Raw genomic sequence first — 27,250 nt, 5'->3', positions numbered from 1 at the left:
AAGTGCACGTAGAACCAGAGTGAGGTACCAGAGAGGGGGAGGAGCCCTTACTGGAAGAACCACGTGAGCTACTCCTTGCATGAATGTCTTGACATCAGGAAGCAAGGCTAGCCATTTCTGGAAGAGTACTGATAACGCTGAAGTTTGCGACTTGAGGGAACCTAGGGACAATGAGGGTGGTCTTTTCCCATTGTAACTTTCTGATGGTTCTGGGGATGAGAGGTAGGGGAGGGAAGGCATACGCCAACCTGAAGGGCCAGGTGGTCTTTATGGCCATTGGATCTCTATCTGCCAAGGAAGGCTGGTACTGTTCTGTTGTGCCTGGTTGCCATCAGGTCTACCTCTGGAGTTCCCCACCTCTGAGTTATCTTTTGAAAGTTTTCGTTCTTCAGTGACCACTCACCTGGGTCTAGGGACTGTCGGCTGAGGAAGTCTGCTTCCCAGTTTAACATCCCTGGAATGTAAATGGCTGACAGTTGGACTCGCAGTGTTTCATCCCAGTGGAAGATGAGTTTTATCTCGTTGAGTGCTCCCCTGCTTCATGTACCGCCTTGGTGGTTGATGTAGGCCACCGCAGTGGAGTTGTGCGACTGTATCTTTACTGCTTGACCCGCCAGGTCTTGCTCCCAGTGAAGTAGACCTAGGCAAATTGCTCGGATTTCGAGCAGGTTGATCTGTAAGTTCTTTTCATTCAGATTCCATTTCCCCTGTGCGGAACCGCCCTCGTAGACTGCCCCAGCCGAATAGACTCGGATCCGTTGTCAAGATGCGCCAGTGGGGTTCCCCTAGACATTTTCCCATGGTGAGATGAGTGGGCTGTAACCACCACAGAAGGGAGACCCGAGTTTGTCGGGACAGCTGGATCTCTTGTAGCAAGGATTTGCGTCTCCGAGTATGTTCCACTGTAGATCCCTGAGGTGGAATTGGGCGAATGGTACTGCTTCTATAGTCGAGACCATGACCCCAAGTACTTTCATGCAGAATCTTACTGTGTGTCGTTGCTTCTGAAGTAGCATTCTCACTAGCGTTTGAAGATGTATTACTTTCTCTTGAGGGAGGGATATCCTCTGAGTCTGTGTATTGAAACTCATGCCTAGGAATTTCATGGCTTGACTGGGGGCCAGAGAGGACTTGTCTAGATTTTAGGACCCCAAAAATGGATACCTGAAGAGACTGTTGGGCCTCCTGGAGGAATGACGCCTTGATCAACAAATCATCCAGATAGGGAGTGATGGAAACTCCTTCACTGCGAATCATTGCTGTGGCAGCTGCCATGATTTTTTTAAAGACTTGGGGAGTCGATGTGAGGCCGAATGGAAGGCTTGTGAATTGATAATGGTGATTTTGGAACGCAAAACACAAATACTTCTGATGCGGAGGGAAAATAGCAACATTTAGGTAAGGGTCCTTTATGTCGAGAGACATAAGGAATTGCCCTGGTGACATCGCTGCGATGACAGACCGAAGGCATTCCATCTTGAATTTTCGTGGGCGAATGAATTTGTTCAATTCTTTTAGGTCTAGAATGGGGCGAACTGATCCGCCTCTCTTGGGAACTACGAAGAGGTTTGAATAGTATCCTTTGAAGCACTCCCCGAGGGAGACGGGAGCATTACCTCTGCAAGACGAAGATTGGAAATTACTCCTTGAAAAGCTGTGCATTTGGTGGGTTCTTGGGGGGGAGTCTTGACATGACTCCCCCCAAGAGAGTGCGGGGGGAGAGACGAGAACTCTAGGTGGTAGCCTCGAGTGACGACCTCGTGAATCCAGGTGTCTGGACTGAGTGTGGTCCATACGTTGACAAATTTGTTTAATCTCCCCCCTATCAATGCTGGACCCAGAGGAATGGGGTCACGCTGAGGTGTTCTTGTCTGCAGGTTTTGAAGTGTGATTTCGGTTTTGCCAAGGTGTTCTTTGTCTGTTACCGAAACGCCCCTTGTTTGTGAAGGATTGCCTCGGAGGAGAGCTCTTGGTGTGGGAGCCACGAAAAAACTTGCCCCTACGAAAGGAAGATTGTACCTTTGGTTGAGGAAGTAGCGTGCTCTTACCACCTGTAGCCTGACATGATTTTGTCAAGGTCTGGACCAAAGAGAAGTTTCCCTTTGAAGGGAATGGAAGTCAGAGACTTTTTAGAGGAAAGGTCAGCCGATGATAACTTCATCCATAGGGACCTGCGGGCCGCCACTGTGAGGGCAGATGACCTGCTGATTGCGTCTAGAGAAGCTTCACAGATGTAGTCATTTGCTTCCTTAATTTGGGAAGCCCATTGAGAAAGTTCATGGCTTGGTGCTCCTTCCGCAATGGCATTGATGACAGTACCAGACCAGGACTGGACAGCTCGGCTAACCCATGCCATAGCTAGGACTGGGCGAAGCGATGAGCCAGATGCAGAGAATGCGGAGCGTAGTAGACTCTCCAATTTCTTGTCCATAGAGTCCTTGAAGGAATATGCGTCAGGGATTGGCAATGCTGTATTTTTGGAAAGTCGGGATACAGGAGCATCTACTGATGGAGGAGACGCCCACTTTTCTATAAGTTCATTCGGGAATGGATATAGTTTTAAGAACTGACAGTTAGTTTGGAACCATCTCTCTGGTTTGTCCCATTCTTGTTGAATGATTTGATCTAGTTGAGAGTGAGAAGGAAAAACAGGTGATGTCTTGTTGTGAAGGAAAAACAGGTGATGTCTTGTTGTGCCGTTTGAAAAGGGCCTTAGAAGACTAAGCTTTGGCCTCCGGTTCCTGAAAGTGGAGGGTCTCCAGAACTGAGGAGATCAGGGAATCTACGGTTTCTGATGAGAGTCTTGGAGAATCTGTGTCATCTTGGTCTGAGTCTGATGACAGTTTGCCCTCAGAACGACCTTGCTCTTCCTCAGAGTCTGGTAGGATGGGTGAAGATTGCCTGGGAGGAGTGTCACTCTCGTCCTCAGATGGAGAGGGGGCCCTGCATATGGAGGGTCTTGGTTTAGGGTTGTCTAGGTGAGAGAGCAGCCTATCTAGTGACTGTGCCAGCTTCAGTATGCCAGTAGCCAATTTGGATGCCCACTCGGGAGTGGGGGGTTCCCTGTGTGGAGAAACCTCTCTGCTAGGCACTAAAGGATCACCCTGAGTGGCCTGCTTCACCAGAGATGGAGTAGGTTCTGCGAGTTCAGCTTCTTGTTTCGGATTGCATTTGGAGAATAGTGGCTGTGCCCAGCGGGCAAACGTTTGCGGCATTTGGCACAGGCCAGGTAATTGACTAGTGCCACAGGAGGCGCCCTGGAAAAAGGTTATCACTGGGTTCAGACATGGTAGCAGTGAAGGTAAATGCCAATGTAGGATTTGAAAGGTAAAACCCTATGTGGGGAATAGCCTGATACTTATCTGGGAGAAGGCAGGAAGTGAGGAGGAGTTGTGGGTCTTGTGTGGTGCCCTGATCCTCCTTGCACCCTTAACTGAAGAGCGGTGGTTGTGGATGTGCAGCCCAACTGTCCTCTGTGCAGCCACCAGAAGGAAAGACGTTTCCGACAGGAGTTTAAAATGGCGGCCAGCACTCTAAGGGGCGCGCTGTAACTCAGATGAGAGTGACGGTCCGCGAGTCCTGAATGGCGCCAATGTGAAAACAAAATGGCGGCCACCAGGTAAGGACGCGCAAGAGTGCGCGATATGTGCAGTTACGCTGGCAGATATAACGGTGCTGCGAGACAAGGCACAGACTACGCTTCAGCACCAATGCCAATAGCGGAGCCGCTCTTCCATCCCGGTTTGAATTGATTTTTCCTCGTAGGCTGCCACAAGGGAGCGGTGAGTGAGGGAGGAAGAGGGATATGCTGCCACAAGTGTTGCCGCCGTTCCTCTAGCAGGCATACAGCTTGTCCCAATGCTGCCCTACTGTTTGGGATAAGGAGGGAGCAGGGAAGGGTGAGCAGAGGGAGAGCTCCCAATAAGACTAACCTGCCCTGGATAACCACTCTCCCTTGTCAGCCAGCCTGGTCTCCTCCTGCAATGGAATGGAGAGTGAATATGGCTGGGTGGTCTGTGCACAGCACCTAGGACCCTGGCAACAGTCCCACGTAGGGGGATGTTGATGAGCTCCTTTACGCAGTGTAAAGGTTCAAAACAGCCCCTGGTGTCAGCAAAGCTGACTGGAGAAAAAAAACTTCTAACCTCCTGAGGACAAAACTAAAACTGACCTAAGCTCCGCCTGCTGGGGGTTTAGCCAGTAGGGGAGGCGTCTGTTGCCTTTTTTGTAGTTGTGTCCTGCCTCCTAGTTGTACTAGCTATACCCCACTGTCCCTGTGTCCCCCAAGATGACTTGGAGAAAAGCTGGTTTTGTGGGGATGGTGGAATAAAGATCATAATCTACATTATATCTGAACAAAGGGGCAATTAAAGAGTAACCCAAGAAGAGTAACGATTATGATTTCAAGCATAATCCCACAGACAGGGAGCATAGGGCAGGCAGAGCATGGCACACCCAGGGGGCATAGGGCAGGCAGAGCATGGCACACCCAGGGGGCATAGGGCAGGCAGAGCATGGCACACAGGGAGCATAGGGCAGGCAGAGCATGGCACAGACAGGGAGCATAGGGCAGGCAGAGCATGGCACACACAGGGAGCATAGGGCAGGCAGAGCATGGCACACACAGGGAGTATAGGGCAGGCAGAACATGGCACACACAGGGAGCATAGGGCAGGCAGAGCATGGCACACACAGGGAGCATAGGGCAGGCGGAGCGTGGCACACACAGGGAGCATAGGGCAGGCAGAGCATGGCACACACAGGGAGCATAGGGCAGGCAGAGCATGGCACACACAGGGAGCATAGGGCAGGCAGAGCAGGAGACAGGGAAACCCATCAGAACCACTAAAGTGTACTACATACAGTGACAGTGCTGGTGCCCTATTAGCATTTTGTATAAAGTGTAAACAGGTGAACAATGTGGGCAGCTTCAGTCTGGGTCTCAGGTGTGAACAGTACAGGGCTTTAGGATGTGAACAATAGAGGTGTCACAGGTGTGAACAATGCAGGGGGATTACATGTGCAAACAATACAGGGGATTACAGTCTGAATTTGAGGTTTAAACAATGTAGGGGCCAGATAAACTCTGTAGTGATACCGTTTAAAGTTAACACATGGTAAACAGACACAGCAGGCAGACTTTCATGTGGAGGGCCACACAAGGGGGCCTCATGTTGGACAGCCCTGTTATAATGAATGCCTAGAGATATCATCATTAATAACTGGTGTTTATGGTTTTCATTTGTGTCACATAACTGAAATTTGAGTATTATATTTACAAATTTTATCCCCTGAGAATATCAAAAACCACATTGGATTTCCATTATCTGTATAATGTTACAGGGCAACCCTCTTGAAATAAATATAAAAAAAAATAACAAAAAGTGGTATAAAGGTGATACATTTTTTGGCTAACTAATATAATCATAGCAAGCTTTCAGAACATTTTAGTTCCTTTTTCAAGCTGATTACAATGATGCTGTGGTGTTCTCTGGTATATATACACAACATTCAGCTCATAGGTCAAATGACCAACGAAAAGAAATATCAATCTATGTGTAAGGTGTCAAAAGTAATTTACGAGGGGATCTGCAAGAGCCAAGCAGATAAGGTACAAGATAATGTGGGTCAAAGAGGTCAAGTATAACTTAGGGCTGAATTGGAGTGTAGAATGGAGTGAATGGAGCTGAATGGAGTGTAGAATCAAAGGAATTCCATATGATCTCTTAGTCCATATCCAGACATGCTGGTATTTCTGACCTGGTGCAGTCCTTTCTTAGCCCACATTATTAGCCATTAAACCAAGGCCCAGGTTTTAATCCATTTTTCAGAGGATTGAAAGTTTCCATTAATTTGTATTCCCACACTTTTCTCTCTCTTTAAAATTGCCCTTAAAGGAGAAGGAAAGGTTTAAACTAAGTAAGGCTTATCAGAAAGATCCATCTAAATATATCAGTAAACCCCCAAAGTAATGCTGCTCTGAGTCCCCTGTCAAAAGAAACACTGCATTTCTTTCCTTCTATTGTGTACACATGGGCTTCTGTATCAGACTTCCTGCCTTCAGCTTTAACCTCATTGCCCTGGGCAAGAGCATGCTCAGTTTGCTCCTCTTCCCCCCGCCCCTCCCTTCTCTACTGTAATCTGAGCCCAGAGGAGGGAGAGACTCAGGCAGGAAGTGATGTCACACCACGTTAATACTGCAGCTCCTATCCTAAACAAACAGAGTTTCTAGAGCTTTTTACTCAGGTATGGTAAAACATTCTACAGAATAAATATAGCATTCTAGCTTGCACTATTGCAGCTTATCTATTGGCAATAAAATGCCTCCATAGCTTTCCTTCTCCTTTAAGAACCAAAATTCTTAAATCCTTAATGGAGTGATGAGGGCTATTGAAAGGATTTCCTATTGATGTTTTTTTATTGGTTATAATGAATCAGTGGTGTATTTCTCTCTTAGACTTTGCCCAGTCTCTCCTATATATAGAACTTGGCACTGCAGTCTAACATTATGGTTATGACTACTTCTTGCATGAGCAGTTTATACTTACTTCTGGAAGTCTTTGATCTCGTGCGAATTCCCTCCTCCATGTTGAATATTTCATCTCCTTTGACTTTAATGTCTTGTAGCCTCTTGTCATCAACAGTTATTCCGTACTGGAGGATCTTACACAGAGCCGCAGCGCTGATAAGTGCATGAACAGAGATAAGACTGCATTATTGAATATTAATGTTATTTCTGCTTCTATATTCAGAGTTCATATAATGGTGTATTAATTCCATTCACTAAAAAGGATATTTTTCCTTAATGGCTAAAGCTGGCCATAGACGCAAAGATTAAATTGCACGAAAATACGATTTTTGGACATTTTTTGTACCATGGCAGTTGGTTGTTTAGTTGATCAGACAGGCTAGAAGATTTCTGTCGGCTAACGATAATATCTCTGCACGTATTGCCTATCTGACAATATCAATGGTTGACTGTCACTACTATTTGTTGGACCTAACTTTCGTACGATTGCCGCCATGGCCAGAACATAGTCTGATTTGTTATTTTACTACTGTATTCAATCTGAATGTTTTGTTGCAGATGGGAAGATTGCAAAGTGTGATCTTTCATCGGATAAGAGGCAAAAAACTGCAAGTCTATGGCCAGCTTAATTCATAGTGTGTTATACACTTCTACTACAAAATAATAGAGTATACCAAATGAACATCTTAGTATTTAGACGCTTCAACGATCCTCACCTGACTTTGCCTTCATATTGCCCATAAAACAAATGCTGCCGACTCATCCACTCAGACATTACAAACTCAAGAGCTGGTTTTCCAGTTGGGCCAGGAAGACTGCATAGAAACTCAAGTAGAGGTTCCAACTGTGAGTGTACAAGATGTGCAAATACCATGATCAAAGACTGGGGAAATAAAAATATAAATAATCAATAGGCATTCTAAGAAGATTTTTCAGTTAACTGTCTACAATGGAAAAATATTGCCATAGCCAGGTTAAATACATTTATAGGTGTGTGCTTTAGGTTGTACCGTATATACTCGTGTATAAGCCGACCCGTGTATAAGCCGAGGTACCTAATTTACCTAAGAAAACTGGAAAAATGTATTGACTCGTGTATAAGCCTAGGGGCCCCATGTCAGATTTCAAAATGTGAATATCGAGACATAAAAGTCAGCTCATTTTTACATTTAAAAGAAATGATTTAACAGATAAAATCATATTGAGAAGTTTGTAGACAATTTTGAGAAAAAGGAGTAACAAAAACTATGGAACAGAAAACTATGGAATCAGAGGCTGCACACTACCTCCCCACCACCCGCACGGGGCCCCCAGCCACAAATTCCCCTCTGTCCCCCCTTCTCCCCCAGTGCTTACCTTCTTCATGTGTATTACAGCTGCTATTGAGTGGGGGAGGTCAGGAAGGAGTGAAGGCAAGAAGCAGCTCTGCCAGCCGCAGGAGTGGATCTGGGCTGACGAGGCCCTGGGGGCCCACCTAATGTTCCCTCTTATTCCTTCTCGGCTATACGCTCCTTCCGCGGCCCCAGCAGGACTGTCTGTGACTGACTGTCACGATCGCCGCCCGGAGCAGGTCCAGGAGCTCCGGGCGGCGCGTCCTTCCCTGCCGGCGTTCGCTCCCAAAATGGCGGCGCCCATGGCCGCGCCGCGCCGCCCGGAGCTCCTGGACCTGCTCCGGGCGGCGATCGTGACAGTCAGTCACAGACAGTCCTGCTGGGGCCGCGGAAGGAGCGTATCTAAGGTATGACCCGCGTATAAGCCGAGGTTGAGTTTTTCAGCACATTTTGGGTGCTGAAAAACTCGGCTTATACGCGAGTATATACGGTAACTGCATAGCAATATCTAAACAGTGTTAATGACACATTCACTCTTGCAGTCCCTTTGTTTTTTAGAACTTCAAATATCCTCATTTGCGACAAGCCATTCCTTCATACAAGCAGAATACCAGTGTCAAGAAACATACAAAGGTCAGAAAAATAACTCCTAAAAAAGGATTAATTTAACTTGGGGAGATTGCTCAATTGAACAGTGCACACATTCTCATTATTATTCCTGTGCATATTGTTCCTCCTGAACAAGCCCAGAGATTGATAAATTAAAAATAAAAGAAGTTTAGGTTGCACGGTCAATGTTATGTTACTTTGTCTATATGCCAGCCTAGGAATAATTTAGTTAAATGCAAGATGTAACCAGTTAATTTGCCCCTCCCATTACCTGCATAACGCTGAGTGTCTCTGCCTGCTGCATCTTGCTAAGGATTGCTCTTAGGATCTGGTCCAGATTTTCTCCCAGCTCACGACCAGCTTTGGAGATGAGTGTAGATACAAGACGTCCAACAAAAGCTGCTGTAAATTCTGATGTACGAGGATCCAGCAGCTGACTGACTACCTGCATCACATACCAAAGCCCAGTGTGTCCTTGTTCATCACGCCACTGAGCAACTTGCTCAAGAGCCACAGACACGTAAGCGCGAAGGCACTCCCCACCATTCTGCACAGAGTTACATAACAGGGTCAAAGATGCATATAAAAGGTAAGGTAAAACATCTATACAAGTGACAATACATGGAGTGATACAATGGCAATTATATACGACTCCTGCTTAAAACAGCAACTCTGATGATTCAAAAATCTTTTTTTCCCATTTAATGCTAGTTTTTTCTTTTATGGAAAGACTGTACTTGTCTGTGAAATTGGATCTAACTGACTGTTATAATCTGTCACTGTGACTATCCATGACTAATATTCGAGTGATGCACTCAAATTCCTTTGAAGGAGCATACTGAGCAAGCTGACACTACCTGGCCTTTTGGGTTGCTAATATAGGGTGAATGGAAGTGTGTGATCAGTGAGTGAATATGAGGGTAGGTGTATGATTGGTCTGGTGTTATTCAATGAATATACTAATCCAGTGCTGTCCAACTTCTGTGGTACCAAGGGCCGAAATTATTCTGACCTACATGGTGGAGGCCGGAGGGCCGATAATGGAAGCCAGTATTGACCACTCCGTGCTTTTAAACCACACCCAATTTAAACCACATCCATGTTCCCTCAATAGCTTTTAAGATCATGTCCACTTTAAAGGTAGCACACCAAAAAACCAAATAGTTGGTGCTCACTGCAGGGATATGTGAAAATGTAGGTCATATTAAAACATACCCTTAAAGGTGAACTAAACCATAAAGTAAAAAAAAACCCTACCGCCCTACCCTACACAGACCCTCCTCCCTCCAGCATAAGTGTTACCCCAGGCAAATGCCCAACATTTTACTTACCCATCAGTGCAGATTCAGGCATCGGAGTTCATGGGCGTCATCTTTAGCCGCAATGGTAATCTTCGGAATGAGAACGGTGCTTCAGCAATTTTCATGAGTTTCAGTACATGCTCAGTTGGTGCGAAACAGAAAATTGCTCCAACTGCGCATGCATTGCCATGCCGGTCTCACTCCAAAGATAGCGCCCGTGAACTCCGATGCCTGAATCTGCACGAGGGTAAGTAAAACGTTAGGGGCGTTTGTCCGGGATAACACTTAGGCTGGGAGGAGGGAGGGGGTCTATATAGGGTAGGGGGTAGGGTTTTTTTTAACATTAGGATTGAATCCATATGCCTCCTCCCCTGTGAATAACGCAGCACATGATTAAACACCTTAGGGCCCCTAACAACAATTTCCAAATGCTAAACCCTACTAGGCTCATGTTGAACAGGTAGCATAGGACAGGCAGAGTATGACACACACAGGGAGCACAGGACAAGCAGAGTATGAAACACACAGGGAGCATAGGACATGCAGACTATGGAAAATTAAGATATATGGTGGAATTCACAAAGTGAATTAAAAGTAAAAAATAATTTAAGATTCAAATCTTCCAAGTTGCCCATTTTTTGCTCAGCTCTCAGGAGTCCTTTTTAATTGAGCCTCACATTCAGATGCTTAGAATAGCTGCTTGTTCATGGTCCTATCACATCCCACCTAGCACACACAATTTTCAGAAGTCTTCCACTTAGCAAAAAGTTCTAAGCAATTCCCAACACATCGGATCATATTTATACACCTCGTCAGGCAATAGTTACTCCACTCTTTTGCTACCTATCATTCAAAATATATTTCAAAAGTCTAGTTTGAACCTAGTCCCAAGAAATACCGGACCTCCTTTCATCACCACTATAGTTTTCCAGTACTCCCCAGGTGTAACTGAGGCTGGACCTAGGTCTTGGGATCCCATCAATGCAACATAATATTTCACTTTTTGACAAAGCGACAAATATATTCTGTTTAACTTTAAGGTTTTAAACACAACTCAGTATAAACTAGATTTTATATTGTTTCTCTAGTTCTGTACTGCATAATTTAATTTAGTTAGTGTCTGATATGTACTGCATTGAAATTAAATGTACTCATGCCATTCTTTATGTAGAATCAAAACTTTTTATCTATATGCAGCAGGCTTCAAAAGGGAAAATTACACCTTGGTATGCTTAGATGCAAAGATTGTTAAAAATACAACAACACGAAAACAAGATGAAATGCCACAGGTAAAAAAAAAGAAAAGAAAAAACCCTTACCTGCATGATTGTATTATCCTCTGCTCGAAGGGTGCACTGGGCCACAGCAGGTAAGGCCTGACAGATTAGCAGCTCAGAAAGTGGTGGTTTAGTGTTCCTCACCACTGTAGTTAAAATATCAATTGCAGTCTAGAGAGAAAATATAAACACAAAAATATAAACACAAATATTACAAAGGATGTGTTTCCAAGTTAAAATCTTCTTGAATAAGTCATATTTTTGACTGTAAAGTCAAAGTACTACTTACTGCGCAGAGTCCAGATGGTATCTTTTCAGCAGGTGCTTGCATAATGCTAACCAAAGTCGGTATAAGCCTCATCTGCATGGGATTTTGGCATTGGGGTATTTGAGCCAGCTCCTTGAAAATGTCCTGAGCTAAAGATGCCACCACATGATCTGAGAAGGGCCAGAGAGAAAGATCACAGACAGCCATTGCTTGATATATATCCCCAACAGGTGTCAGACTAAAGAAAAACAATGACCTTTAAATATTTGCCACCAGTCAACTTTCCCTCCTCCCATCAAAAAACATCTGCCCTTTCCCGCTGAGTCGCACCATTGCTGTACTTCAGGAATATGGCGATGGTGAAGGGGCAGATCTTGGCCTCTGCACTGGCAGTGAAAGCTGGATCTACACTGCATACAATACATAACGTCTCCATTACCAGATTCAGCACTTCAGATGTAAACTGAGCTGCAAGATGTATCAAACCATCAAGAACACTTGGTAGAAATGGCTGCAACACGTGGGTACTCTCTGAGATTTTAAGCTGATCACAGTACCTGGAAGAAAGTAAAAAAACAATGAAGGCAACAAAAACAGACAAAAAAAAATAAAAAATATAAAAAAGTGTTAAGAGAACGGACTCTTACCCCCAAATGGCTCTGACAGCAGAAATGCGTACAGATGGTGGCTGGTTATCATGCATTCCACTAACTGTTGCCTGAAGGAATTGCTGTATCAGTTCAGGAGACATTGCTGCTGTAAAGCGACTTGCAGCCCAGAGAGAACGTCCCAGAAGGAATGGGGATACTGATGGAGAATATTGGCTATGTTACAATTAAAGTGAACAATATACTTCACAATCATATCTATGCATAAATAAACTTTGTAAATCACAAAGTCACCCACCAAAATGGGTTTAATTCTATTGTTTTTACCACTCTGTAATGCAAAGGTGCATTAGATCTGCCAGCTGTTAACCACTGCTCTAATTCACAGTGCTCCGCAAACCCACTTGCACACCTGAAAGGTTGAGATCTGAAAGAATGACACCAGTTAGGAATCCATGCATATCAAACTGAACCCGTCCACTCTGAACGCCTTCTATGATCACAGACTTTACGGACCCAAGAGCCAGCATACAGGCCTCATGTATCTTCCACCTATGTAAACAGGAAAGCAAGTAAATAGGAATGGTCTTCTATATAAACCATAACTTTGATATTTCGACTTTGACTTTCCCACCTAACTGTACCCTACATACACTGTTCTCTCATGTGTTCTCTCTCTGATTATGCAGTCTTCCCCATAGATTTCCTCCATTGTCACTTGTAATCCACTGTTACAAGTATTTTGTAAATAACCGGTTGCTGTCCAATATTTTAAAGGTTTGTTTTGCCGTACACACATTTCCCCAGGTTAAGAATTCCTAAAAAAATAAATCACTTTTGGCAAAAAATATATTATTGGGGTTTGTGCTTAATTTGAAATAGACGTATTAAACCGGTTCTTATGCCTGGGTGACAGGTCCCCTTTAAGCACACCATTTGGCTCACAATTTTAATAGAAAGTCTCCTGTCAGTAGTACATTTAGTATAGTAAAGGATTAGGGTCTTTGAAGAACATAAGTGGAGAACATAAATTGAACTCAAGCTTCACCATCTTTGAAATATGCCTCTCAGGTGATGACTTAGAAGAACATAACCAGTAAGCATGCTTCCTAACAACAAACCAATTTTTCCATCTTTTTATTCACTTTGACAATTCCACTATGATGTATTCTCTTGACCACCAGGGGCAGAATAGCATTTGATAACGAAAGATCTTGCAGAGGAAAAAGCACAATGAAGTAAACAACCAACAATTAATCATCCAGATAATGAAAACAGATCAAATTTCAGCCAGCTAGTATTCAACATGCATAAATGTTATATCAGGAAGTTAATGACCATTATTTGAAGGTGAGCCCAGTTAGAAATAAATTAGACAATGGTTAGGCATAGTCGCAACTCTCAAGGCTCTGGGTATTGCTGCATTGGTAGCCTCATGAGCATTTTAGCTTGTCTACTTTTCTCCAACCCTGTTACTTTCTTAGGTAATCTAAGGGTCAAGAGATAATAAATGATATTGACTGCAACTGCCCTTACACTAGCCCAGGTAAATACAGCTAACCAGGGAATTTCTGCTAAAGGTGTCCCAAACACAACTTAAACTTGGAAGATTTCTTTCTCTCGTCATACTCTGAAGTGTTTATTTACACCACACACACAAAAGTTTTTCATAGTTTTGCAAGTGTTTTCATAGCTACACCTGTGTATGCTACTCTGCACAGTTTTCTTCCTCCTTGTCAAAAGTCACCCTGAATTATAAACCAATTGACAATGAGGGAGAGCAGAATAGCATCAAGAGACAAGCTTGTATCAGCCATTTAACCTTCACAATTCAGAGATGCGCTATAAAAAATTAGGTGCTAGCAGTGTAAAACTGCCAATATCATGAAAAAGTGCTCAGAAAAGTAATTTCACATTTTTTTTTCCGGTGTACTGTTCCTGGTATTTCAGAACAACATTTTAACAGCACATTTCTGCCTGGGACATAATCTGGTTAAAAGAGCTCTTTAAACCCCCACTAGAAAATTGGTTTTCTGAATCTCAAAATATTAAGATAGAAAGTGTTTTTAATAACAACTGCCTCCATCTAAAAAATATCTGACCTTGGAAGGGAGCACCTGGTGCGGGCAGCCATGCTGGGGGAACATGCATGTGCAAGCCGAGTGCCGCTGCTTGCTTATTATGCACACTTAAGATTACCGTAAGATTTGCCGATGCTTCCCCTTAAGGCCCCCATAGACGGGCTGATAAAAGGTGCAGCTTATTGGCCCGTGTGTGGGGCCATCCAACGGGTTTTCCCGATCAACATCAGGCCGAAAGTTGGCCAGATCTTGATCGGGCAGGTTAAAAAATCCAGTCAGATTGCGATTCTGATACGGATTCTTTAGACAGTGTGCATACCACTACTACCCTATTACAGTTTACATATAACTTATTTAGTAGCTTTTGCTCATGACTGTAGGCATACATTGTCAAAGAAACAAAGAATAACAAGATGTTTAAATGTGTTTATTTGCTATCCCCTCTAAACTCCAAAATAAGCGAAAAAAGAAAAGACTACAGGGCCATATTTTCAGGTAACATTAGCAATTAACACTTACCAATGTTCTCCTCCTTGAGCCTTGAATTGCTCAGCCTCCTGAAGATGACGTGTGGCTGAAGCTGCCAGAGCCACAGCACTCTCATTTTGAAATTCACTGGAAACTGCCTTAAAGTTAAAAAAAAAAAAAGAGGCTACACTTAAGAGGCAGTAATACTCAAAAGCCTTGCATGGAAAATTTCTGGATTTTACTGTACTATAGAAAGAGGCCTATTTACCAATTTTAAAATTTGAGATTTTATGTAATACAACCAAGGGGAAAAAAACAAACAAATATGATCTTTTTTTTAAAATAGTTTTTTTCTTGTTGCTCTGCACTGGTAAAACTGGCGTGTTTGCTTCAGAAAGACTACTATAGTTTATATAAAACAAGCTGCTGTATAGCCATGTGCAGCCATCCAGTTTTTAGTCAGAATACAAAATTTTGTTTTTTCACCAAAAAAGTGTGAGCTGCACGCACACCTTGGGAGGAAAAATTGCCAGCCATTCAAGCTGGAAAAAAGCAGCTTGTTTATATAAACTATAGTAGTTTCTGAAGCAAACAAAACGCTTTTATCAGTGCATGCGAACAGTATATTATTTTTTGATTACTTTAAAAAGTTTAAATTTTTTGGTGTTAATGCTTATTTAATATACAAATGTATTTTCAATGTTGATTGAAAGAAGTAAAGTACACAGCATACAAGGCATTTTATTGTAGTTACATAAACCAAAAACGATTGGAAAACCTTAAACAAAATATATTAATTGAACCTGGCATATAGCTGTAAAATACAATCCACAATTAAAGTATTGTCCTTAGAAACAGAAGTGCTTCTGTCATATCCTCCTTAAAAGAAGCTCTTAAATCTGATATTTTCAATGCTTGTATTTAAAGTTTTTGTGCCTGAAGGCACTAAATAAATGCACCAATATGCCCTACATTACTTTGCCAGTTTCCCATCTTGGCAATGAGTCCAGACCAATATTATTTCAAACTTGTGTGGCAGTATCTCTTTATGTGTTCATATGACTAATGGCTGCAGCACTGAGAAAAATTCAGATGAAAACAAACTTCAAAATTCACTTACTAGCAGCAGATCCTGAGCTGCAATACGGACAGTATATGAAAAAGTATCATCATCTTCATCCTCAACAAATTGTTGAGGATTTGCTGTCCAAACTTTTATCTGATAGAAAAAAAAACCCCATTATTTAACGGAGTACATTGTTATACAGATAAGCTATATAAAAGTATACTAAAATAGCAAAGTCTAAAATGGTATTATAGACCATTGTTTGTAAAATATCTGCCCTCAAAGCCTGTTAACCCCCCCCCCCCCCCGCGCCCAAACAATGCAAAGCTGGCAGCACATCAGGTGTATTCTCAACCGTACAGAACCAACTGATCATGTAATTGGGAGATGACAATGACTGGACAAAAACATGGGGCCATGTGAATCTGTGATTAATTTCAGCCGATTTCCACTACATTCCTAGATTGCAAACTCTGGACAAGGAAATAATGTATAATGCTAATGAATATACCACAGTTATATAAAGGATAATAAAGCAATATCTGTTTTATCAGTGTGCTCCAGAAAAGATTGATGGAAAATGGGAGAGGGGGACTGTTGAAGAGAACAATGCCCATGCCACAAAAAGCAGAGTCATACATGTTTGTATCAGCATACTCACCTGTTCCTCTGTTATCTGCATGTACAGGATAATGTAATAAATTAACTCTGGAAGTGCTTTCTTGAGCGTCCCTTTAAACTTGCTGTCAAGTAACGTATGCACAAATTCGAAGATACTAAAAACTAGGTTCTCAAAACCTAAAACCTCTCCTGTAGAAAACAAGAAACACATGCATACATAAAACTTCCTGGTATGTTTACAGAGATAGTTTTAAAACATATCTGCAAGTTTTAAAACATATCTGCAAGGATATCTGCAATCACATATCGGCCAACCCCCTGCATATTCTCTGCCAGAAGTCAGGCTTTCTGTATAGATGAGGTTTATCCTCCTAGTTAGGATTAGAATATTAATAAACATTTAAGTAAGAAACTTTGAATGAACATGTTGCAGAATGATATGGGAGCATATGATAAAATCTGGATGCCTTGGCTGATTTATGAAAAGGATGCCCTATTGACATTAGCATTACATGTTTAAAGGGAAAAGAGGAAAAAGGGGACAAGAGAGAGAGAGTTTGAGATTGAGAAGGGAAGAGGGAAGCCCATCCGCCAATTAGGGGGAAAAAATGTTTGGTTTTTTTCCTGATGTTTGTATCAAATGAACCAAAATGTTAAGCTCAAGAATAAGTGTAGTACTAAGCATTGTCTGGAAATAGGTATGCATATTCTGGATATGATATATCAAGCTGTTAAAGTGAAATTTAAAAAAAAAAAAAGAAACTTTGAATCCCCCACTCATCTCTATAAAACTGAGTGTGCCCCTTTTACAGGGACGATCCTGCCTATTTTGCCACCCGAGGCGCCCTTCGTTTTGCCGCCCCCCCACTCCCCATGGCACCCCCCTTTTCAGCGCAGGAGGGGGTCGGGGTCCATGTCTCTAGTGCAGAGAGCGCAATTGCACTCGAAGAGTCAAATTTTTGGGTTGAAAAACGGAATTCGGCTTTCAAAGTTAAAAGGAGTTGCATTTTTGCTGCCCCTGCACCTAGGGGGGGCGATGCCGCCTGAGGCTAGTCTCTCAACTCGCCTCATTAGCGGCGCGGCGCTGCCCTTTTAAGAAAAACATGCACCAGCCAAAGTCAAAAATAAATGCAGCATCTCGCCTCCATCTTTTTTACCTTTGCCAGCTGTCCCTTACACAGAAATGAGCAATAGAATAAAATCTGACGGCTGAACCTTACAGAAGGTAGTCTGGGAAAGGTCAGAAGTTTTTTGACATTTAAAGTTGGTATAGGTTACATCTACAAATAACCCATTTCTTGGCAACAAATATACTATTTTATATACATTTTTATTACATAGTCCTGTAAAGACCAAAAACTGTTGTAAAGGTTTAAAATTTCTAATTTATTCCTGGTTGAACTTATCCAGAAGACTGCACTAGAACCATTAAAAACACAAAACAGTTTGCAAATCCACATATACAAGGTTTTTTTCTTCCTCCAGACTGCATAGTTCATGTAGAGAGTAGCAGATGTCTGTATATATTATACATTGTGGCATAGGTTTAGCATCTAAAGGTAAGGTACAGGTATGGGATTCATTATCTGGAAAACAATTATCCGAATTATGGAATTATGGAAAAGCAGTCTCCCATAGACTCCATTATAATCAAATAATCCAAATTTTTAAAAATTATTTCCTTTTTCTCTGCAATAATAAAATAGTATCTTGCACTTGATCCAAACTAAGATATAATTAATCCTTATTGGATGAAAAATCAGCTTATTGGGTTAATTTAATGTTTACATGATTTTCTAGTAGATGCAAGGCATGAAGATCCAAATAAGGAAAGATCCATTATCCGGAAAACTCCAGGTCCCGAGCATTCTGGATAACAGGTCCCATACCTGTATAACTCTCCCAGTATGCTCAATGAGAGAGCAAATGTGGAGAAGGGCTGTGTTCACTGAAGCTGGAAAAGCAAAATAGATGTTGCATGCATTTGGTGGCGTTGTATTTATGAAGGGCGGAAAAGAGAAAGCACATAGTGCTACTGTATACAATACAATGAAAGTTAATTTATATACGTAAGTACTCTGGTGTTCAAATATGTAAGCAATTAAATGTCTTACCATCTGAATCAACAGGATCTTCAATATCTTCTGTGTCATTTACTTCTGTCCTAACATAGGTACAAACGCTAAGGAAAATCCCATTTTAAAAACTCGATATGGGGAAAAAAAAGCCAAAATTATCATAATACCCTGCCAAGATTTTCACAACTTTTCTGCACATCTGACTAATTGAAAAACTGGAAATGTATATTTTTTATTTCCCACAACCTAGCTTTTATGAATGCATCACTGGCTCGGCTGTCTGGTTAAAATATACCATAATTATCTTCTTTAAAAAAAAAAAAAAAAAAAAAAAAAAAAAAATACTTTGTGTATGCCCTGGATCTAAGGTTACTGAACAGGTCCTTTAGACTGATGGCGCTCAACTTTGATAATCATAAACCTGTGACAGGGGGATAAACTCACACAAGTGAGCAATTTTGAGTTGTGATCTTCATGTCATTATTTCACAGTGTGTCATCACTCTTAACTGACCACTTCATGTTTAAAAATAGCAGAAACAATTCTAGTTGTCAAGTTCTAAATGCCTGACATATTTCTTTGAATCAAATAAATTCTTTAGGAAAGTTTAATTTATGGGGCCCTTTAAAACAGCACAGAAAGGATATAATGCTGCACTCTCTGTTAGAGTATTCCACACAATAGGCAAGATCTGCTGCATTGAGGACACCATGTGTTTAGGGAAATTCTTCACGAGAGCAGTCACCGCCTGTAGAAATGTACGTTAGAATCCAGCTTTGTATAGGCTTCTATGTGCTTAATAATAATATTCAGAAACACTGTACCTTTAACACCTCCATCTTTAAGCCACTGTCAGAAGTTGGACCATCAGGCATCTGTAGTGCCTGTACAAATGCTTCTGTAAACTGTTGCACAACTGGGAAGATCAGTGCATGGGCAACACCCTATTGAGTTAGAGAGACATACTATGATGTTCACTTGCTCTTCACAAGTCTCAAGTATGCAGAAAACTAAATGTACAGAATAGATTGTACACTCTCACAAGAAAGGCTTCTTGTGCAAAATTTGTTGTATTGAGAAAAAAGCAATGTACAATATCACATATTACACAAGTGTTAACATGATAGTACCTGTACTGAAAGACAATACAAATGATAGAATTTCGTAACATGTACTAATAAAAGTATTAGGCTGGCATACACTTAAAACTTCACTTGCCAAACAAGCTGATGTTTTCCCAATTCATCCATCCATATGGCAGAGGCCAACAATTGGATCATACTGTGGGCCAAGAGATCAGTAGGGAAAGCAAGTGAAGCTCACCGAATGTATTTGTAGGTTTTTCCCACAGGGTATTCTGTGTCTGATATCCCAATTAAGTCAATCTGTAAAGGTATAAAGGTGTGGGACAAATCCACACCTTGACAAAGAGAGCAGCCTGAAACATGTTGTGTATCTCTACTCCCCAATAAAGAACTTTTGCAGTCCAGTTGCTGCCCTGGATTTGTCCCACACCTTTATACCTGTACAGATCTGTAGGGAAAGCACCACACTGATGCGCCAATACAATCCTCGCCAAATACAGGCATTTCAACAGACATCAGTTTGGTAGGCCTTCCCGTGGGTCCAATACAATACAGGCCAATGAGGCAACAACTCAGTAATAAAGCAGTGTCAGCAGCCATTATTAGCCTGTGTATGAGATGGATTTGCACACTTAAAATCTAGTGACTCAAACTTATAAAAAAAGGCACAGACATGATAATGAATCTCTGGCAGTTTTTAATAGAGGAAGAGGGGAAAAAACATTGTGGTAGTACAGCTGACACACTATAAAGTACATGTTTTCTTTACTAACCTTCTCAAGCTCTTCCATGGTATAAATCACATGGGCACATGTGGTAAAGATCTCAACTGCACGAGAGCGAGTTCGAATTCCATAAACCTGGATTACCAATAAAGCAATAGTTATCAGCCTTATACAGACATGAATATATATGTACATGTACATGTAATAAACATTGCTTTGACTCAGCTGAAGTACAAATCGGACATACCTCTGACATGGTAAATATCTTGTACATTTCTGGAAGAATAACAGGGGCAACCAGAGGCATTTGTGTGTCTGTCACTTCTCTTGTGAACTCTGAAAGAATTGGGATTACAGTCAAGATACTGGACAGCCAGTAGGGAGTATTGATTGGTACTATTATTTTGGGTTATGTTGCATCATATCCTTTTTGGTTGAAATGGACTTTATTTTCATTCTATTTCATCTATGTCTTTTATTTAAAGGGGTTTTTGACCTTCCAAACATGTTTTTCAGTTCAGTTGTTCTCCGGTCACCAGAAATAAAGGCTCTCTGGTATTTCAATCTGGCAACTCCGTAATCCATGCGCAGATTCCGAACTGTTACAATTTGCAACACTAGTTGATCCATATTTCAGCAGCATCTCTGGAATTTTAGCAACTATTGTATCAATTACAACAGCTGCCTTTAATGAAACTCAGGAAATCTGCTCAGCAGGGCCAAAGAATTTTATGTATCAACTTAGAACAGTTACAGTCGGTGACCCCATTCACAAATCAGCTTGAAAGGCATGAGGTGAAAAATGAAATTTTAAACATCAATATTAGAGAAATGGTCACAAATAGATAGAAAGTAAATGAAAAAAATTATTTATTTAAGACATACCGTTAATTCCTTTCCCTCAGTCCCGAAGACAGCACTTATTCAGAGAGACCTCTTTCCATTGCTAGGAAAAACATGAACTCCTTTTTTAAAACCCCTCCTCTCCCTCCCCTATAAAGGCCACCCCTTACAAGTAGTCATAAGCGATTTAAACGCAGAAGCACACCCTTAACAAATGCAAAAAAGATTTTAATCAAAGGGAGGAATAAATGTGCTGCCTTCAGGACTGAGGGAAAAGGAATTTACAGTATGTACTATTTGTGACCATTTTTCTAATATTGAAGTTTAAAGTTTAATTTTTCACCTTCTCATCTTATATATTAAATTAATTGTTCCCCTAAGGTGCCTTGGCAGCTCTTACTTCAGAGGGTTTATAAGTATATAAAAGGGGAGTGTTATTTAGACACAGAATTAAGAACTGCTCTTGCAAATGCTACTTCCATGGGTGTGCTTACATTGAGTCTGTAATAGTTTGAGAAAGTTTTGAAGTTCGACCAGAACGCCGCTCTACAAATTTGGTCCACAGAAATGCCCCACTTTCTGCCCATGCCCATAAAATTATGTATGAAAGCTTGTGATCTGAAAGAAGGGTCTGTCTTAAGAATAAGTCTGTCCTGAAGAACCTGAAAATAAGGTTTCTTGCAATTCGCCAATCCTTCTTGCTGAACAAATAGCTACCAGGAACACAATTTTAAATAGTAATATAAAAGAAAGATGTGCTTCAAAAGGAACAGCTTTCAGAACAATGTTAAGATTCCAGACAGGTGTCAAACCCTTCTTTCTTGGCTTAATATTTTGCATAGCTTTTACAAGTCTTTTTACCAGGGGCTGTTCCACGAAAGCCAAGTTTCTAAATGCTCCAAGAGAGGCAATTTGAAATCTGTGTAAAAAGTCCAGAATCATCTGGATAGGTGCCAACTCTGGAGACTGTTGCCTTTGAAGACACCATTTTTTAAACAAAGTCCAGGTTCTCCGATAGATGTTATTAGTGACTGTTTTTCTGCTCTCCATGAGGGTATCAATCACTGCTGAGGAAATACCTTGTACCTTTATGGCATCCCTTTCAGTCTCCATGCTGTAAGTTGAAGTTGAGCAAGGTCTGGGAATTGGATTGGACCTGAGTAGGGTCCTTCCTCCCTGGTAAAAGCCACTGTGAACTGATTGACATCTGGATTAGCTCCAACTTCTCCTTGGCCATGCTGGAACTATCAATATTATTTCTGCTGTACTTTGTCTTACTTTCTTGATTACCCTGCCTACCAGAGGAAAAGAAGGAAAAGTGTAAGCTTGACTGAAGTTCAAAGACTAGGCTAAGGCATCTACTGCTTTTTCTCATTGGCAACTCGATAGTTGAAAAAAAAAAATCTGTATTGTATTTTGAGCCATTATTCCAGGAAGACCCCATCCATCGCATATTTGGTCTTACACTTCATGGCTCAGACTCCATTCTCCTTGTAAAAGTTCTCTGCGGCTTAAAAAGTCTGCTCTGCAGTTCGAGATTCCTGAAATAAGTCGAGCCAAAAGGCTTTTTAGATTTTCTTCTGCATACTTGGATTTTTTTTGGTTCTCAGAATGAGATCTTGACTTCTTGAGCCCCCTTGATGATTCAAGTAATATGAGACTGTAATGTGGTCTGTTTGGATTATGAAATTTTTCCTCCATCAGCTTTTCTAGCCACTGGGTCTCCGAGGCCTGTACTATCTTCCAAGGGAAGCATGGTTCTTTTGATTGTCTGAGCCACTGGGGGATCTAATTTAGGAGCATTGTCCCAGACTTCAGAATCAATTAGATCAACTTTCTGTCCAAGATTTATTATTATATCCACTGGAAATCAGGTTTTTCGCATATTAATATCAACAAATAATTTGCTGGATTTTTTAGGTGGCTGTGCAGCATCGTTCAGACCCATTGTCTCTCTTACAGCCAGGATCAAGGAGTCAATATCATCAAAGGGACAAATCTTCTCTACTGCGGATGACTAATCTCCCCCATTGGCAAGAATACGAATTGCCGTTGGGATGGCATACGAATCGCTTCGGATTTCGGAAATCGCCTGAAGTTTCCTCGTGAGGCATTTCGGGGAGATTAGTCGCTCGCAGTAGAGAAGATTTGTCGCTGGGTGACTAATCTCCATGTATGCCACCACCCTTAGAGTCTCTGCTAGCCTCTTTCTTATCTTTGGGAGATTCAGCAGATTTCTTATTTTTTACTTTCTCCTTTACCTTCCCTTTAGCCTCAGCTTTCTCAGGTGCAGTATCAGCCATACTGAAAAGCACAAACACAACCAGCATTTTAAAATGCACAGAGAACTCAGACATTTGCACGGCACAATGAAATTAGATGCTTCACCATAATCTTTGGGGACACAATCATATGAATGGTGCCCAAACTTGCTACATTGCAATATGAAAGCACCAGCCAGATTTTTGTTCTCACTTACAGTGATTCACATGGGGATCCTAACCTGTAGGAAAAAACACTGACTACTAGTAAGGGGCGACATTTTTACTACCGATGGGAGGAGGTCTCTCTGAAGTACCGTAAGTGCTGCCAAGGGACGTGAGGGAAAAAAAAGTTCTTTCTGGTGATCTATAACTGAAAAATGTATTGAAGGTGAACAGCCCCTTTTATACTTGGCGAGCACATTGAACAAAATAAATCTGCCTGTTGTAGAATATATTTAAAATTAAAGATAGCTGGTAACGACAATGTTGTTCACAGCAAATATTAATAGGCACAATATAAGAACAGAAAGAAAAAATTGGGAGTATTAAATAAAATTTCAAAAGTAACAAAAGTCATAAGATTTAATGTAAATAAATATATCGATCATATACAGAATAATACAATAGAGGAGTCTGGGTTCACAGGCTCACTTAATAACTGCACGAATGGTTCAGCTCAATCTAGTCAGTGGCTGACTCAGGATATGATTCAAAAAGCTTTAATACAAATTAATGTAAACAAGGCTCCAGGGCCTGATGGCATACACCCCCGGGTTCTAAGAGAGCTTAGTTCAGTTTTAGACCAGCCCTTATTTCTGATTTTCTCAGATTCACTGTCATCTGGTATGGTGCCTATGGATTGGAGAAAAGCTGATGTTATTCCAATATTTAAAAAGGGATTACGATCTCAGCCTGGCAATTATAGGCCAGTAAGCTTGACATCTGTGGTGGGCAAATTATTTGAAGGCTTGTTAAGGGATCACATTCAAAATTTTGTCCTAATGAATGGCATTATGAGCAACAATCAGCATGGCTTTATGAAGGATAGGTCATGTCAGAGGAATTTGATTGCATTTTATGATGTGGTAAGTAAGATTCTGGATAGTGGGGGGGCAGTAGATGTGATCTATTTGGATTTTGCCAAAGCGTTTGATACTGTGCCCCACAAACGACTGCTTTCTAAACTAAGGTCTGTTGGGCTTAATGAAGTCGTTTGCACGTGGATAGGAAACTGGCTACAGGATCGGGTACAGAGGGTGGTTGTTAATGGGACATTCTCTACTTGGAGTAAGGTTCTTAGTGGGGTCCCCCAGGGCTCAGTATTGGGTCCACTTTTATTTAACTTGTTCATTAATGACTTAGGGGAGGGTGTTGTAAGTAATGTATCAGTGTTTGCAGATGACACAAAATTATCCAGCCCAATTAATTCCATCCAGGATGTGGCATCCTTGCAACAGGATCTTGACAAACTGGCAATCTGGGCAGCTAAGTGGCAAATGAGATTCAATGTTGATAAATGTAAAGTCATGCACCTGGGATGTAAAAATATCCAAGCCACTTATACCCTTAATGGGACTGCACTAGGCAAATCCATTATGGAAAACGACCTTGGAGTCCTTGTAGATGATAAACTTGGCTGTAGCAAGCAATGCCAGTCAGCAGCATCAAGGGCAAATAAGGTCTTGAGCTGTATTAAAAGGGGCATAGAGTCACGGGAGGAGGGGGTCATTCTTCCACTGTATAGAGCACTTGTAAGGCCCCATCTAGAATATGCCGTACAGTTTTGGTCTCCATCACTCAAACAGGACATTATTGTATTAGAGAGGGTACAGAGAAGGGCAACTAAGCTGGTAAAAGGTATTGAAAATCTTAGCTATGAGGAAAGACTGGCCAAATTGGAGATGTTCACGCTGGAGAAGAGGCGCTTAAGGGGTGATATGATGACTATGTATAAATATATAAGGGGATCATATAACAATCTCTCTAATGCTTTATTTACCAGTAGGTCTTTCCAGCTGACACGAGGTCAACCATTCCGATTAGAATAAAAGAGGTTCCGCCTAAATATTCGGAAGGGGTTTTTTACAGTGAGAGCTGTGAAGATGTGGAATTCTCTCCCTGAATCAGTTGTACAGGCTGATACATTAGATAGCTTTAAGAAGGGGTTGGATGGCTTTTTAGCAAGTAAGGGAATACAGGGTTATGGGAAATAGCTCATAGTCCAAGTTGATCCAGGGACTAGTCCGATTGCCATTTTGGAGTCAGGAAGGAATTTTTCCCCCTCTAAGGCAAATTGGAGAGGCTTCAGATGGGTTTTTTGCCTTCCTCTGGATCAACTGGCAGATAGGTAGTTAATAAACAAAAAAAAAAAAAAAAAAAGGTTGAACTCGATGGACATGTGTCTTTTTTCAACCTTACTTACTTAGTCTTACTATGTAATAGTATAAATAATGAAGAATGCTTAAGATAAGGGGGGTTTCCATAATTTGGATCCCCATTCCTTAAAACTACTAAAAAACAAACAAAAAAAATGCAAAAAGGCATTATTTTGCCACTAATATGGATTTATGCAGTTTAGCTACCATCAAGAAGATTTAACACCAAAATAGATGCACAGTTAATTTTGAATATTGTTAGGAATCAGTAGGGGGGAGGGCGTTAAGGTGTTGTTTGTCTGTATATATAAAATGTTATGTCTTGTATTTGTATCCATGCACTGAAAGAGACAATAGCACTGTATAAATAATAATAAAGCACATCGTATTTTCTTATTACCACAGCAGAAAAATAAATTATAAAAAAATATATAATATAAAATGAACTCTATGGGGGGGCTTCCTGTTATTTCAGTACTTTCCGGATAATGGATTCCATACCAGTATATGCATTTATACCTGAGGACAGCTGAACACACTGTATAGAAATAAGAAATCCCCTCTCAGGGGCTGGATGCTTAAAGGTAGGGAGCAAACACACTTTTTTGTACAACTGATATAGGTGCAAGTTCGCTATTCTGAGTGCTAAATATCAGCCAGATTCTGCCAACTTAAAAAGGGTCCTTAAACCAAAAGGCTTCTTACGTACCTGTCAACACTCTCATTGCTCCATGCACTGCATTGACTTCCCCGCTCACCAGCATCTCCATAAGCAAGTTGAACAACTGAGGCCATGCCTCAGGCCAGTCCCAGTGTGCAATGGCAGACACAGCATAAGCAACACTAGAGCGCACCTTACTGATAGACTCTCGCAGCCCTGTAGGGAGTAGCTGGCGAATTGCAGTTTTGGCCTGTGAATAAAAATAAATAAAAATTAATACAATAGACATGTCTTAGACAGTGCTGTTATATTAAACTTTTGAGAGATCACCAACCCGTTCTGTTGTTTCTGGCAATCTGAACTTCTCAGAAAGAGAATACCAATGATTCTCTACATACTGCTTAAGAATTACTGACGCCAACTGCAATAACAAAGGAAATATATGATTAAGACTCCATTTTATTAAATGGTCAGTTCATGGGCTACACTGAGAAGCTACAAAGATTATGGACCAGTTATAATTAGATTCACAGTTATGTATAATGTGTCTAGTATTAAAGTTTCTGAACACAACTGATACAAATCAATAAAATAAAGGAAGGATTACCACGAAGGATACGAAGGATAGAGAGGATACTGTATTTCTGGTGGGAAAGCATTTTGGGGAGATTTGTCACCAGCAGTAGAAAAAATTTAAATGTGGGCAACAAATCTCCCTGCATGCCATAAGGAAAAATAAATGTGGTGTACTGTAAACATTTTAAGCTAAATATGGAAAAAAAAAAATAAGAGGCAATTTCTGCAATTCAAAAAGGCATGCACCATATCCAAAGATTTGGCCAAAACTAGACCCGGAATGTGCATATGAAGATATGTGAAAAATAAAATAAAGTGCCACCAGTGCCATTAAGTTGTGCAGGGCTTAAGGGCAGTGGCCGTCTGGGGAGATTTAGCATCCGTGATTATTTATGCGCGACTTGGAAATAAATCGGTGGCGGTAAAACCAACATATTGCTAAGTCTACCAAAGTTTCCTCCAGAGGCTCTTTGATATGTTTGGT

General features: G+C 41.3%; 1 protein-coding gene across 4 annotated transcripts in view; it reads right to left on the bottom strand.

The window, feature by feature from the left end:
* Positions 1–27,250, bottom strand: part of ipo9.L (importin 9 L homeolog) — a 42,124-nt gene that overhangs the window by 3,885 nt on the left and 10,989 nt on the right. For all 4 annotated transcript variants that reach the window (XM_018245193.2, XM_018245194.2, XM_018245192.2 and 1 more), the window contains 18 exon segments: positions 26,525–26,611; positions 26,239–26,440; positions 20,295–20,383; positions 20,096–20,182; positions 19,062–19,181; positions 18,885–18,985; positions 18,274–18,332; positions 16,200–16,348; positions 15,593–15,691; positions 14,524–14,630; positions 12,336–12,475; positions 11,963–12,122; positions 11,646–11,872; positions 11,337–11,485; positions 11,090–11,218; positions 8,741–9,016; positions 7,246–7,412; positions 6,549–6,682 (listed from right to left, as the gene is read on the bottom strand). In XM_018245193.2, coding sequence (XP_018100682.1) covers positions 6,549–6,682; positions 7,246–7,412; positions 8,741–9,016; positions 11,090–11,218; positions 11,337–11,485; positions 11,646–11,872; positions 11,963–12,122; positions 12,336–12,475; positions 14,524–14,630; positions 15,593–15,691; positions 16,200–16,348; positions 18,274–18,332; positions 18,885–18,985; positions 19,062–19,181; positions 20,096–20,182; positions 20,295–20,383; positions 26,239–26,440; positions 26,525–26,611 — 2,482 coding nt within the window.

Source organism: Xenopus laevis, chromosome 2L (assembly GCF_017654675.1).
Source record: "Xenopus laevis strain J_2021 chromosome 2L, Xenopus_laevis_v10.1, whole genome shotgun sequence".
Classification (NCBI taxonomy): domain Eukaryota; kingdom Metazoa; phylum Chordata; class Amphibia; order Anura; family Pipidae; genus Xenopus; species Xenopus laevis.
This window is presented reverse-complemented; position numbering and strand designations above follow the sequence as displayed.